General features: G+C 40.8%; 1 protein-coding gene across 16 annotated transcripts in view; it reads left to right on the top strand.

Annotated features, from left to right (window-relative positions):
* The window catches only part of LOC6500001 (RNA-binding protein Nova-1), a 36,964-nt gene that overhangs the window by 12,251 nt on the left and 10,613 nt on the right, over positions 1-14,100 (top strand). For 2 of the 16 annotated variants that reach the window (XM_044714340.1, XM_014910826.3), the window contains 3 exons: positions 1,608-2,299; positions 10,591-10,864; positions 13,083-13,148. The exons of 1 other annotated variant lie outside the window; for it this stretch is intronic. In XM_044714340.1, coding sequence (XP_044570275.1) covers positions 2,267-2,299; positions 10,591-10,864; positions 13,083-13,148 — 373 coding nt within the window. In that variant the 5' untranslated portion in view covers positions 1,608-2,266. Of the gene's footprint in view, positions 1-1,607; positions 2,300-3,698; positions 3,913-5,823; positions 6,159-8,504; positions 8,833-9,870; positions 10,865-13,082; positions 13,149-14,100 lie in introns of those variants that run through there. 13 more of the 16 variants (XM_032456201.2, XM_014910821.3, XM_044714339.1 and 10 more) reach the window with 13 other exon arrangements.

Genomic DNA, 14,100 nt, shown 5'->3' with positions numbered 1-14,100 from the left:
CAAGCCGAGGCGCAAAACCAACTGGTTCTCAATGATCCAATCGATTCAAAAACTCGTTCTATACCCGAGGCATCCTCTTGCCACCTCTCTGGATCTTTAGTTTCTTGATTTAGACACTAATTTCATAAGTAAATGCAAATTAGTGCGACCTACCTGTTTTATTTTGACGACGACAGGTGCCGAAGCTGTACAATAGCGATGCAATACAGTATCTGACAGTACGCATTCGCTACTCTTGTATTTGTATTGTGTATCTTTGTATCTAAGTATCAAAGTATCTACGTATCTGGGCGCTTGCTTAGCATTGAAATGTTGTGCTTGCTTGGCTGTGGCTTTTGCCATCTCTTCGATTTATTGCTCATTTTGCTTTGTGGTCAAAAAAAAAAAAAAAAAACAAAAAAGAAACTTATTCAATGGTCAAGGTCGTTTGCAGTCAAATCGAAATAGCCCCCTCCTACTCCGCCCCTCCGCCCCACCGCCCCTCCGTCTTCTACTACCAAATAGCACTTATAAACATCCAACATCAGCACTACCGAACCGACAAAATAAAATATATAAAAATGTTTGTATAATTAAACGCCATTTTAAACAAATAAATGCGCGTTGTCTGTCGCTGGTTTGGTTTTTGTGTCGGCGCATTTTTAATTAGCAATGAAATCATAATAATAAAATAACACAGCTCATGCATAATTGAGTTGCAAGTTGGGTTTTCATTGCCGCGAACACAACAACAAAAAACTTGCTCAGGTATTCAAAAAAATATAAATGACACTCTACAGAAGGTAGATACTAAGATACAAAGATATAAAGATAAAAAGACACAAAGATAGCTAGAGAACTGTGGGGAATAGTATTTTAGCTTATTTTTAAGATATTTGATTTAAAGATACAAAAAGTATATTTAGTTACAGTGCTCAGAGATTTCTCAGTTTTTCTATATTTTTCCAAAAAACAAAAAGAGTAGCCTTTTTTAAGAGGGGTAACCTGCTATCCAGTAACTTTTCCAGCAGTCGTCTGCTTTCCATCATGCCACACATGCCACGTTCACCGAGCTTGGTTTTGATCAGTTTATCCCCCCTCTCCCACTCGCCATTGTACCTGTTATGATATGTGAATGCCTTAAGATACAACCAAACCCACGCTTATAGACGTTATTAGAGACCCGTTTTGGTCCACCCTAAAATCCTGTCACAAAATGCCTCGCTCATTTTGTAAATAGAAGTTCCCTTCTTCTTATGTTTTTTTTTTTTCCATTCAAAATACTTGTACTTATTTAAATGTTTTGCTCACTTGTGTGTTTATCTACTACTACTACTATTTGAGAAAAAAAAAATGCATTGCAACTCTGGCAACTGTATCTATATCTACAAGATTAACTGCCGAAGTACATACCTATTATATGCCTAAATGTTTACTGTATGTATGTATATTTATTATTGCTGCATAATTCACTCATAAATATTTTTTTCTTTTTCTTTTTTTTCATATAAACGTTTACCAAAAAAAAAACTCGCACATTCCACCACAAAACCAAAACCACAAAAAAAAATACAAAATAAAATTAAATCAAATAAAAAATATGATGAAAAAATAAATTGAAAATATAGAAAGGATCATAAAGAAAATAAAATAAATATCAAGTATATGGGCACTACTTGCATATACTTTCAATCGCTGCATATGCCGATTCAAGGACTAAGGACTAAGGACATCATAGAGCCATAAAGCCCATCACCACCACCACAACCACAACCAAAACCACCACCACTCTCTCTATCTCTCCATCTCAGATGCCAGTGGCGGATCCATCCCCCCGATAAGGCATAAGGCATCGCAGCATCCAACGGACTGAGGGACAGATACTTTATCTTATATTCCTTTCGCTCGCACGCACCAAAAACAACCAAAAAATCAAAAAAAAAAAAAAAACAAAAAGATACAAGCCAAAGCCAAATAATTAAAAGCTAAACTGACGCCTCATTACATAGAAATCAAAGAAAAAAGCAAAATAAAAATCCAAAATCCAATATCCAAAATCTAAAATCTAAAAAATCGTAAAAAATCGTAAAAAATCCAAAAGATACACAGATATACATATATATCCCACAAAAAGCCCTCAAAAAGCTAAAGCTAAATCATCAGTCAGAGTTGATAACCAAAAGCAGCAACATTCAGTTAAAAATGGCCGAAGACGCTACCATGGAGACATGTCCAAGTCCTGAAATCGGCGATTCACGCAAAAGGCCACTCGATTCCGATCCGGAAAATGAACAAACTAAACGCTCACATTTCAGTTCCGGTAAGTTCAAACCAAAATCCAAAATCCAAAATCGAAAATCCAAAAAATCCTCAAAATCAGTAAATCAGAAAAATTATCCCAAAAAAAAAAAAAAAATTCATTTCAAAAGCAGAAGAAACAGAAAATATTTCAATCGCTCTTGCATATCCCATTATCGTGCTCTCTCTTTCTCTCTATCTATCTCTCTCTCTCTCTATCTCTGTCTCTGTTTGAAAAAAAAAGATATATATATATCCGTCTATATCTCGTATCCCACTGCTCTTTATCTCCGAAGCGTATAAATAACTCATTCAATTTGTTTGCCTAACTTTTTTTGTTTTTGTCGATCGTGCGTTTAATCCCCCCCTCGGATTAAAACTCCCCTTTCCCCCCTCTATGATTTTTTGTAGCTTTTTGTCGTTGTTGTCACTGTCGTTGTTGTTGTTCTTGTTGTCTTTTTTTTTTTTTTTTTGATAAAATTTCAATTTAATCAGCACGATATTAATTCATTTTGCAGTTGCAGAGTTAGTCCACCCCCTCATGGCCAGACTTTGATTTGTAATTAAGTTAGAAGAAAATGGCGTATACGCCCCGAGGACCCAAAAGACATGGACATGGTCAGAGTATGACAACTGGCATCTGCCATCTGTCTGGTTGAATCTTTGCGCAGGATATGGCGCCACCCTGGATGACCCATTTTCCCAACGACCTCTGCTTCCACCTCCACTGCAACTGCAACCTGCAACCTGCAATCTGCCACCTGCCACCTGCCACCCCTCCTCTCTCTGGTGGCAGCCTTCTAATCAATGGCCTGCAATTAAATACAAGTGCAAGCCCTGAGTGACAACTGCACTCGGTTGGACAGCTGGGATGGTGACCCGCCAGTGGGTCACACATTCATATGGAGATTAGTGCCCAGCCATTCAAAAAAAAAATACAAAAAAAAAGAAGCTCCATTGCCAAACCCCATGAAAGCCACGAGCTAACTTGCTAACTAGTTGCTTGGCATGATTTGTTTGGCTCAGAAAACCAGCTGCTCCCAGCTCCAAGGTGAGCCACGACGCAATCGAAGTACCTGTCGTCGTCGTTGACTCTTTTTTTTTTGGATGGCGGGCTAGTGGAGCTCTCGTCATAGCTCGAAAATAGCAAAGTGTAAATGTCGCCCCCGCTGCCATGCCTAGCTTTTTGATATTTAGACAGACAGATAGTTGGATATATAAGATATAAGTGTATATATAGATATAAAGATATATATATATATAGATACTCTTTGAGTGTCGTGTGAGCTCTAACACCTGAGGCTAGAAACACGTTTTCAAGTTTCCAAATTAACTGATTGAAGCGTGCTATTGATTGCCTAATAAACTTTTAAGATCAATCGATCTAAAGTTTAGACTCTGAAACTGAAATATTCGAAATTTGTCAGTGTAGTGTAGTTTCTATTTTATCAAAGTTGGCAAGGACAAGTACGCCGGACAACTTATATCAAGTAAATTCACCCCAAATTCATGTGTTTTACTATTAAAAATAAAAGATCTACTTGTCTTAATGTTGCATCAAAATTTTTAAGTTTTACTTCGTTAATTGGAATGCGGAAATTCTGTTCGAGTAAGTTTTTCAAGTTCGTTCGATAGGTAATTATTATTATTCATTTTTTATAATAAGTCTTTGGTCTCTGGTTCTCTGTTAGATGTTTTTTGGTAAAGAATGAAATAATATTGTCTCCAAGACACTCATCACTACATTATAGTGTATAAACAGCTGGCCATTTGTTATTAATTAGCCATAAGTATTGGTACTCTTTGTTTGGAAGAACAGGTCCATCCATCTCATACCAGACATTGGCTCTTCAATTTATTAGTTTTTCAAATGGCTTATTTGCTTAGCTGCCTTGTCAGTCGTTTCTTTATATAATATTTATTATTTTTTCTGTTTTTTTTCGGGGGTAGGAGTTGCTGTCATGGCTAAGTTGCAGCAGCAGCAGTAGCCCTGGATACCAAAATGCGTCAGCCGCTAAGGCTGCTGCTGCTGCAAAGGAAATGCAGTAGAATTGTCAGAGGAGGAGGGTCAGAGAAGGGTCAGTAGCTAGGTGCTGGGGATAGAGCTGGGTCTGGGTCTCTCGGCTTATGTAATCAATGCCTGGCAGGGGCAGAGCTGGAAAATGATACTGTGTAGGTGGTTGTATAGGTGGGTGGTTTGGTGGCACATGGTAGGGCACAAGAGAGGAGAGCCAGAGAGCTCCGTGAGCTCCGTGAGCTGCTCTGCTCTCAGAAAACGTTGACAGCCAGCATGGCAAGCGGTTGACCTACTTTGATGACAATGCGGGTGCCGAGTATGCGTGTATGAGTGTATGAGTTTCGGGGCTGGCTAGGAAAAGTCCTGCGCAGTGACTGCGTGAGGACCAACTACTCAGCTGCTGCAGTGCAGCATTTGGCGCCATTGCAGCCTCGCAACAGCAGCCACAGTAGCCGCAGCAGCCAGGCCAGGCCAACTAGCGGAGCGTCCTTGAGTGGCAATGTATAACTGGGTTGGGTTTTGGGTTGACTTGGCTTGGCCCACTGCCCATCTCAAGTGCGTTTACTGCCCGGGGGTTGCACCTCCCCAGTTGGCCACTCTCTGTTTTGGCCACCGAGTCTGAGCCAGTATCTCCGTGGCGTGTTTTTTGGGTTACCTTATTCTTAGTTTCAGTCTATTGTTGGGGCTCAAGTGGAGGGCCAGCTCCAGCTCCAGCTATTTTTCCCCATCGGTGTACTGTTGCACTTGTAGAGCATCTCGAGTGGCCTACTAATAGCTCGAGAGCCACTACCCTTTCGGCCAGCAGTGATTAGGGCTAAAACAGAGGAGGCCCCTTTCCCTTTGTTTCTCACACTATTTGGGTCATTTGGCGGACCAGTATTGGTGCCACTATATTACGCATACGCCGGGTGGGCCACCATATTCCAAACTATTTAAATCGAATGCGACATTTTATGGATCGTTTGGATAATTTTTAATTGGTCTGACAGGCAATGAGCTCTCCGATTGAATGCGAATTGAACGTCAATCAGACTGAAAACGGGGGGAGGGGAGGGGACAGAAAAACGTGACACGTTTACTCTTTCCGCCCTCCGGCTCTTATCACGTTGGCTCATTTCGTATATACATGATATTGGTATCACATGTTGCCACAGCAGTTTCTATTTTCGACACAAACACACACACACACACCACATACACACGCCCCCCCAATCCACTCTGTAGCTCTCTGTTTCTCATTTTTTCACTCCGCTGATAATGAACCGAGTGACATGGACGCGGACGTGGTCGTGGACGTGGTCGTGGAGCCAAGTGAAGTGAGGCAATCAACGCGAGGCAGCAACATTAGATCATTACGCACACAGACAGGGACACATCATCCATCTGCCGGAGCGGAGCGGAGTGATCATCATACACTCTGACTCATGAACCCCACTCAGTACCCAGTTCTCTCCCAGTCCGCTTCTCCGTCCGGCTCTCTTCGCTGTGTGTGTGTGTGTGTGTGTGTGTTGTGTGCCAACTCTGTGCTTGAGTCTGGGCTCTGTCTTTGGAATTCTTCAGTGCGGTTTTGTCGGTTGTTTCGTGCGTTCGCTTTTGGTCGCCTCGCTTCGCTCCGCTCGCTAGATAGATCGCTCGTAGTCGCTCCACGATCGCTGCTCCCTACACGCTTACCAGCTCCAGCCCGCGCAGCCATTTTGCCAAAGTGATTTTTGGGATTTTGGCGTGGCAAGAGTCAGCCAGAGCAGCATGTTGTTTGCCAGAACAACATCGACACCACCCACCATGATGCAGCCCCTGGAGACTCCAGCCCAGCATCCCCATCACCTCCAGCAACAGTCATCGTTTCATCTGCAGCCCAACTTCTGTATGTTTCAAGTGCGACTTGGCTCTTTTCAGTAACTTAAGTTTTGTTTTGTTTTCTACTCGACCTTGGCTAGTTTGGCGTTTGCAACTCGAACTATAATTATAAGGTTTATCTCTCATTCTCCTAATTGTTTGCTACACCTGAGCTACACACACTTGTACACTTGCAAGACAGTACTAGGTACAGTGTACAGAGTACACACTGCGTATGCGTAATATTTCGATACTAATGTTAAGCAACGCGGCAATTAACGTCTTGTCAACTCCGTTTATCTAGCGATTCAAGGTCGCTCGTTGTTCTCTGAACAAGTGATTCGTTCGAATTGAAGTTTTTGGCTCGAAGTACTTCTCTCAATGAATATTAGCTTATCGCAGAATAAAATACTAAATAACCCACACAAACACACCAATCACCGATCATTCAGCTCAATGCCAGCCAATAATGATTATTCAAAATGGAAGCACTAGAAACTCGGACAACTCGACTGAAGTTTGACCTCAGCTTAGGCAATAATAAGCCTAAGCCGTCGAGGCTTTATCAGTTCATTCTCAAAATCAAATTCAAATTGTCTCCCTCTTCTGGCTTTCAAGCTAGTGGCTTTTTCGAGTACTTGAGGTCCAAAAAAAAACACACAAAACACACAAAAAATAATGTCGACTCGAAATGCGGGAAGTCAAAACGGCGGCAAGTCTTAACCTTGAAAAGTGATTTGAATGTGGGCAAACATGTCTCACTCTATCAGATACGAGTCGGCCGTCTAGATACGAATGTATCTGTGTGTATGTCTGCTTGAAAAAAGCCAAAAATAAGTTGAGATACTCATGTAGCCATAGCCATGCCCAAACGGCTCATATTGCCCTGACTCTACCCCAAAAACAAAATAAAAATCAAGAAGAAAAAAGACAAACATCAAAATCGAAATAAAATATAAAAATACGAATATCTTCAAGCCGCTTTTAAAGACGTGCGGGCATTTTACTTTTATTTTTCTTGGCAAACTCTTCTTTTGCTTTATTTGTTGTCTGTTTGGCATTTGGCGAAAAATGTCTTTAGCAGAGCTACCTCCTTCCATGGTGCTCCCAAAAAATGTGTTATTTATGCGTGCCACATTTTCGCATTTCAACTGGGCCCCAAAGTCTCTCCAGCCCCAGTCTCCAGTAGCTAGCTATGTCTTAGTTCCATTGTGTAATCGGAGTTCGGCTATTGCCAACTGGTTGTTAATTTGGCTGCCATTTGGCAAGACTGGGCAGGTGTTTGGCCATTGAACACGCATTTAATTTCATTCCACTTCCATTTCCATTTCCATCCACCTTCAGCCTTCAGCTTCGTCTTCTGGTGAGACTACTTCTCAGCTGTAGGCCCAATAAATCAATTTTAAGTGCCGAAAGGGTTTTTGGACGGAGTGTGTGAGATGACACCTGAAAGATGATCTCATTTAGGGGCAGCAGCAGCAGCAGTTGGTGTAACGCCCACCCTGCTATTTCCGAGCTAGTCCCCGCAACGCACCATGACATTATTCATTTTTCGATAATTCAAATGTAGTCATTTATTTATTCCTTCTGAATGATTAGTCGAAATGGCTGGGACTGTTCATCATTAAAGCGTTATTTTTAAACAGTTTATTATTTTTTGCTTGGCTTGGCCCGGTAATCCATCGTTTAATGCTTGTGTGGGTTTTTGAGTAATCAGTTTGTATACAAATGGAGTCAAGGTTCGAGTTCAATGAAAAAATATGCTCAGCCATTGACGGAATTAGATGTTATGACCGTTTGGTTAGGACCTGACCGACCGACCAGCCCCATCCCCTCATATATTCATATATTTTGGAATAATTTTAAAAATTCTGCGCCCCAATCATCACCACCGAACCTTATCATCGAACTTCCGCTCTTCCATCAATTAAAATGCTTTCAATTCTCTGTCATTTGACCATGATATTTGTTACAGCTTTGAATACATATCCATACTATATTACATATCGTTTTTATTTTCCCTATTTTCCCTCTGTGTGTGTTGTTCTTTTTTTTTTTTTGTTTTGTATTATTTATCCATTACCGACCATGCATATAAATGTGCTTGTAATTATCGAACGCAAACCATAGCGCAAATACAATATAATTATAGATAATCCACAAAATATAAAAATAAATTGATGTGCATGCCACACAGAACAGAACGATAAAGTTCAAATTTCAAATGGAAAAAAAAAACAAAAAAAAAAAATCGAAAAAACAAAAAAAAGTATAAAAGAGAACATTATTTTCAATAATCACGAACAGTTGTTTTTGTTGTTGTTCCCACTCTTAAAGCGTGCGATTAGCAATAATTCTAAAAAAAAAATAATAGATATATCCTCCAAAACAGCAGCATTCCCACAATTCCAATGAATCTCTCAACCGAACTCAACTCAAATGTGATATTCTCGAAAAGCTAAAAACTATATAGTATGTTGTGATAAAGCTACAAAAAGTTATAACCTAAAGAAAGAAACCAAATAGTAATTAAAAAGTATAAAAAAAACGACTGAAAAACTTACAAAATATAATAAATCAAATGCATCGCGACGCACCAACAGCAGCAACAGAATCAGAATCATCTTAAAAGTCGACTTGAAGCTACTACTGTCCCAGCAGTCCAACTCGATCCAACAGAACTCAACTTTACTTGCTGAATGGTAAAGCCCCCTTTGGCATTGTTTTCTAAATGTTTTCCATATAGCCTTTTTTGGATGTTGTGTAATTATCTCGTCATTAACAACTGCCATTCTACATGGACATACTCTCTATATATCGCCATAGCACCAAACATCATACAACTTTTTAAATGTCTTTATAAATGAATATTATTGTTCCGATTCAAAAAAAGGATTCCAAAGTACTGTCATCTATGAAAATCAATTTAATTATTAATCGATTAATCGAAAGATCTATCGATATCATATCGATTACAACACTTATGCTGAAGCTTGCTGCTGCCGCTTTCTCTGTCTCTCTTTTTATCACTCAACTACCCCTATCTCTCTATAAAAAAAACTATATCAATCGCATCGTAATTGTTGTTGTTGTTATCGTTGTCGCCTACCTACTACAATATATCTAACCAGAACCACATCAAGAAATCAAAAAAAAAAAAAAAATAAGTAAGATAAAGCCAAAATGCCACGCACCAACAGAACAACACTAAAAATCGTCATTCCAAGAACACCAATCTAATCAACTCGAACTCGAAACTCAAACGTCAGCCTATATCGAAATCAAATCGAAATAATCCTCCTAGTCATCCGGAAGTCGACCAACCAACCTACTAAACCACAGCGATGTCACCACTCTATCAACCCGATCTCTATATATATATATATATATGTTAACCTAAAACCACCGCATCATCATGAAGAGCATTATTCAGAAATTTTCGAAAAATGCACAGTCAAAAAAAGCCTAAACTGTCATTAACTTCAATTTATTCGATAAAGATATCGATATATCGATGGAACGAGAGGGGTCGAGCGATAGAATGGCGGCCGTAAAGTATCCGCTTTCCGTTACTTTATCACTCTGTCCCTCTCCCACACACTCTCATATGAGCCTTAAGTGTAAGCGCAGTCGGCACCCATGGGCTGCGTTTGTTTTGCAGTGTGACCAAATCAATCTATGATGCAAGCTTAATTTAAACAAATTTTTCCATTTCTTTTTTCTTTCGTTTATTGAACAAGTTTGATAATTGGAAAGCGCGTAGATTAAATATCGAAACAGAGCAACCGCAACAAAACCTATCAAATATATAGGAGCGAGCACACACAACTAAAACCTAAATAAAAAAAAAAAAAAAATCCTAAATAAATCAATATAACAAAGAAACAAAGTCGGTTAACTAAGGAGCCAAATAACAAGTACAATCGATTCAAGGCAGAATCAATTCCGTCGCAAGCAATCCGAAGACTGAACGGGCAGCAATTCCAAACAGTATGGAGAGTACGAGTATTATGAAGGCCGCCATGGACCGGGCTGCTGAGCAGCTGATGCAGCAGTTTGGCTTTAATTATTATCCTCAAGACTCGTCTGTGCAGCAACCACAGCAACTGCAACAGCAACAGCAACAGATGCAACTGCAACTGCAACAGCATCAACAACAAGAACAAGAACATTATACATACCAATATCAGCAATCAACGCCTACATCTATGCAGCAATTAGCTTGTAACTATCAGCCACGACATTCCACAACCACAACGTCGTCGCCCTCATCAACAACACATTCGCTGGCCAGCGGCAGTAGAAACAGCAGCAGCAGCAACATCAGCAGCAGCAATAGCAATAGCAATAGCAACAACAGCAATCACAGCACACATTGCAACGCTGCATACTCATTAGCCGTTCATAGCTATAAGCAGCAACAGTGCCTAGTTAATCCCAGTCATATTCCGCATCGCCAGATGGATCCGCATCTGCAGCAGACGTCACTGAGTGAGAATGGTGGTTCGCCAAATGGTGGCACACCGTCGGGCTGTCAAACACCATCACCACCCGCAACATCGACAGCGACATCAGCAATAGCAACAGTGGCAGGTGTTGCATCTGCCAGTGGTGCAGCAACAGCAACAGCAACTGCAACAGCAACAGCAACAGCATCACAACAACCACAGCAACAGCAATTGTCGTTGGGCAATCATGCTGGCAACTATAAGACTGCCTCCTGTTGGTGTTACGGTGAGTTTGAGATTAAGAAACAAGCAAATCAGCATCAGCATAGAACTATCAAAAAAGTTGCGCACAACTTCCTCTACTACACCATACATAAAATGTACACCACTTCTCTATATATTATATATATATATATCTCTATATAACTATCGAGCTCGCTACAACCAACCAACCAACAAAAGCAACAGCATCAATCACCACGTCGCCTCATTCTAAAATGCCGCCAGCAACTAAAAAAAATCAAAACATATATAGAATGGGCGCCCAAATGTCGAAAAGACAGCCGAACCGAACGTCACCTAAAAAGCCAGAAGCTATAAATGAGTTGTCCATTAACATTGCGTTGAAAGTTTTAAAAGAAAATAATCCAAATATCACCAACATCCAGCACACAACATCAGATTCAGATACACAACCAAAAAAAAAGCCAAAAAACTATAATACCAGCAAACACTCATAGAAAACTCAGCTGAAAAAAAACAAAAACTACAAACAAACAAGCAAACAACCACAATCGACTATATAATATCTCATATGCTAATCGTACGCTTTAATGTGGGCGTCCATTTTTGTGCTTCGAAATATCATGTCTTATGTATAGATTCGACTTTCCTTTCCCAGCCCTGCTCTCCTCATTCATGTGTGTGTTGCATAAAATTCGGTTGAAATATTTGCGGCATAGTGGAATGCCAAGAGAGGGGATTGAGGGTGGCCTGTGTTTTGATTTCAATAAATTTTTATTTTCCTAAAGCGCTATTTAAAGGACATACCTTCCATGGCCCGATCCGATCGCTTATTTGCGTGACACATTACGCATACGTAGCGTGGTACGCGACAAGTTCCTCCTGGCGTTGGCTTTAGCAATTCGCGTGTTGCAGATTGCTCCGCAGAGGTGTTCCTTTTTTTTTACTCGCCGTTTATTGTGGTTTGCAGGAGCTGGGGCTTGTCGTTAGCCTAGTTTCCCGTCCAATCCTCCACACAATGCATACGAAATTAGTCTCCAGTCTGCCTGCCGCCCAGTCGCCCTGCTGCACCGCCCGGGCGGTCTTCGGTCTGGCCTGCAAGTGTTATTTATGACAGTCACATAATTTAAACCGGGGCTGCACAGTGTCAACAGCAACGCAGCTTCCCAGCGTCGTTGTTCTTCTTGGTCCCCGGGTTCGGGTCCTGGTTCTGGTCTTGGTCCTGGTCCTTGGTGGCCCATAAAAAGCTAAGCAAATGGCCAACTTTGTTGCTTCCTTCTGCATATTATTTGCCATGCATTTTGCAGTTTCTTCTTATTTACGAGTATCTCTCCATTCCCATAAATTCATTGTATATATTTTGTCCGAATTTTTGGAATTTTTTGCCCACAATAATACGGATATATGGGATAAGCGATAGATAGCTGACAGATGCGTCCGGCGCACTTAAGCAATTTCAATTATTTGAAGCGGAAATTGGGCAGCATGCTTCGAAATATGTGGGCTGAAATGGCTCTCGCTTTCGTTGCGAATTCTTTCGCAAATCGCATTTTCACACATGCATGCAAATCGGGGCAAATGGTCCAATATCTCCCATTTCCCACAGCTTACAGCCCACAGGCCCTCTGGTGCCATGCAATGTCATTGTGGCACATGTGTGTGGTGTGTCTAATTAGAGAAATACTTTTGAAGGACACTTTTGCCTCTCGAGTGGCAACGACGACGTCAACGCCTGGCATACATTTCAGGGGAGAGATAGCCGGCATAACTGGTCGGGGTGTGGGCAGGAGGAGGAGAAGCTAAATTTAAACAAAGCGAGTGCCAAGTGTCTTGGGCTGCCTCAAGTCGAGTCAAGAAAGACAGACCAGTCAGGTGCAACGCGCTTAGATCATTTTGTTTTTGTTTTTGTTGCACTGCTGCACCGCCACTGCTGGCTCTGGTGCATTTGTGTAATAGAGCGTCTCCGTTTGACACATTTTATTAATTGAAATTTGTTTGTTTACTGGCTCGGCTCGGCTCGGCCATGGTTGCCGGTGACTTGAGGCTATATGACTTGACTTGGCCGGGCGAAGATGATATCATTTTATACTGCGCTACCATCCAGCTCCTCCACATCGAACCTCATTTCAAAACTGACATCTTACATCATCTAGTTGTGTAATTGACGTCTTCGCCCCGATCATGTACCATTTTTTGATACCATAAGCTATAAGATTCAATACTTATAATCCTATTTCTCTTGTTTTCTCTTTCCGTTGCAGGTGAGTCAGTTTGTTCTGGAATTGAGGTTGAAATTGAAAATAATAACAATAATCATATTCATCATGGTAAGCTTTGTCACACTTTCATTAAATACCATTAAATCCATCTCTGTCTAGCCAAACTCTGTCAGATCGACTAACTTAAAACCGATTAATAACCAAACCAAAGCTCCAAAGCGTTAGACTTCATCTATCGTTTTTCTGCATCTGCTGTCTATTCTGTCTGATTAGCTGCCTCTTGGTTTCCAATGAGCTTTGAGCTTGACTTTCGATTGCCAACGAACACCGACTGATTTTAACCTGAGACTCTTGACCAACCGACCAGACACTGCAGCCAAGCACATTAACCTTCGACCCTATGACCAACTTTTTTCTTACTTTGGCTTATATTTCTCACAAAAAACTTGGTTGGTTCGAGCTGCCCCCAGAGGGTCGAAGAATGTGTATATGGTAATTGGTGGGGCCATGCTGCGTTTTTCTTGGCCATGCTGCTGCTGACCTTACTCCGGAGTGGAGTTGGAAAACGTGGAGTCGGTCTACGTTTCATGTGTTTCGTGTGTCGCCTCGCATTTTGTCTGTTATACATCTCATCTCGAGCGCATATATCTCTCTCTCATGACAAACAGCAAAGCAACCAACAAAAACAGACAACAGTCGAACACCACGCCTGCACCACATAACTGCTCGCCCACCTCTCCATGTCAAAAAATAAAAAAAAAAAATAAATAATAATAAACTAAAACTCAATCTCTATTTGAAACTAATACCTAAAACTAAAAGCACCGAGAGTAGATCTCAATGTCGTTGCGATCGACGCTGCTGAAATGCTGTTATTATTTTTAATTTGTAACCTATCATAGGGGCTACTATATATACTATATATAATAATGCTAGATACTAAACTAGATATCCAACTAACAATAACCAAAACTAGATTGTATGCAAACGCCAAGGGCACAGACTACTAACCAGTACAAGAACCCTTAATCTATTTGACAAAAACAAATCAAATTCGAAA

Source organism: Drosophila ananassae, chromosome 2L, assembly GCF_017639315.1.
Source record: "Drosophila ananassae strain 14024-0371.13 chromosome 2L, ASM1763931v2, whole genome shotgun sequence".
Taxonomy (NCBI): Eukaryota; Metazoa; Arthropoda; class Insecta; order Diptera; family Drosophilidae; genus Drosophila; species Drosophila ananassae.
The sequence above is the reverse complement of the archived record's forward strand: the minus strand, read 5'-3'. Positions and strand labels throughout refer to the sequence as shown.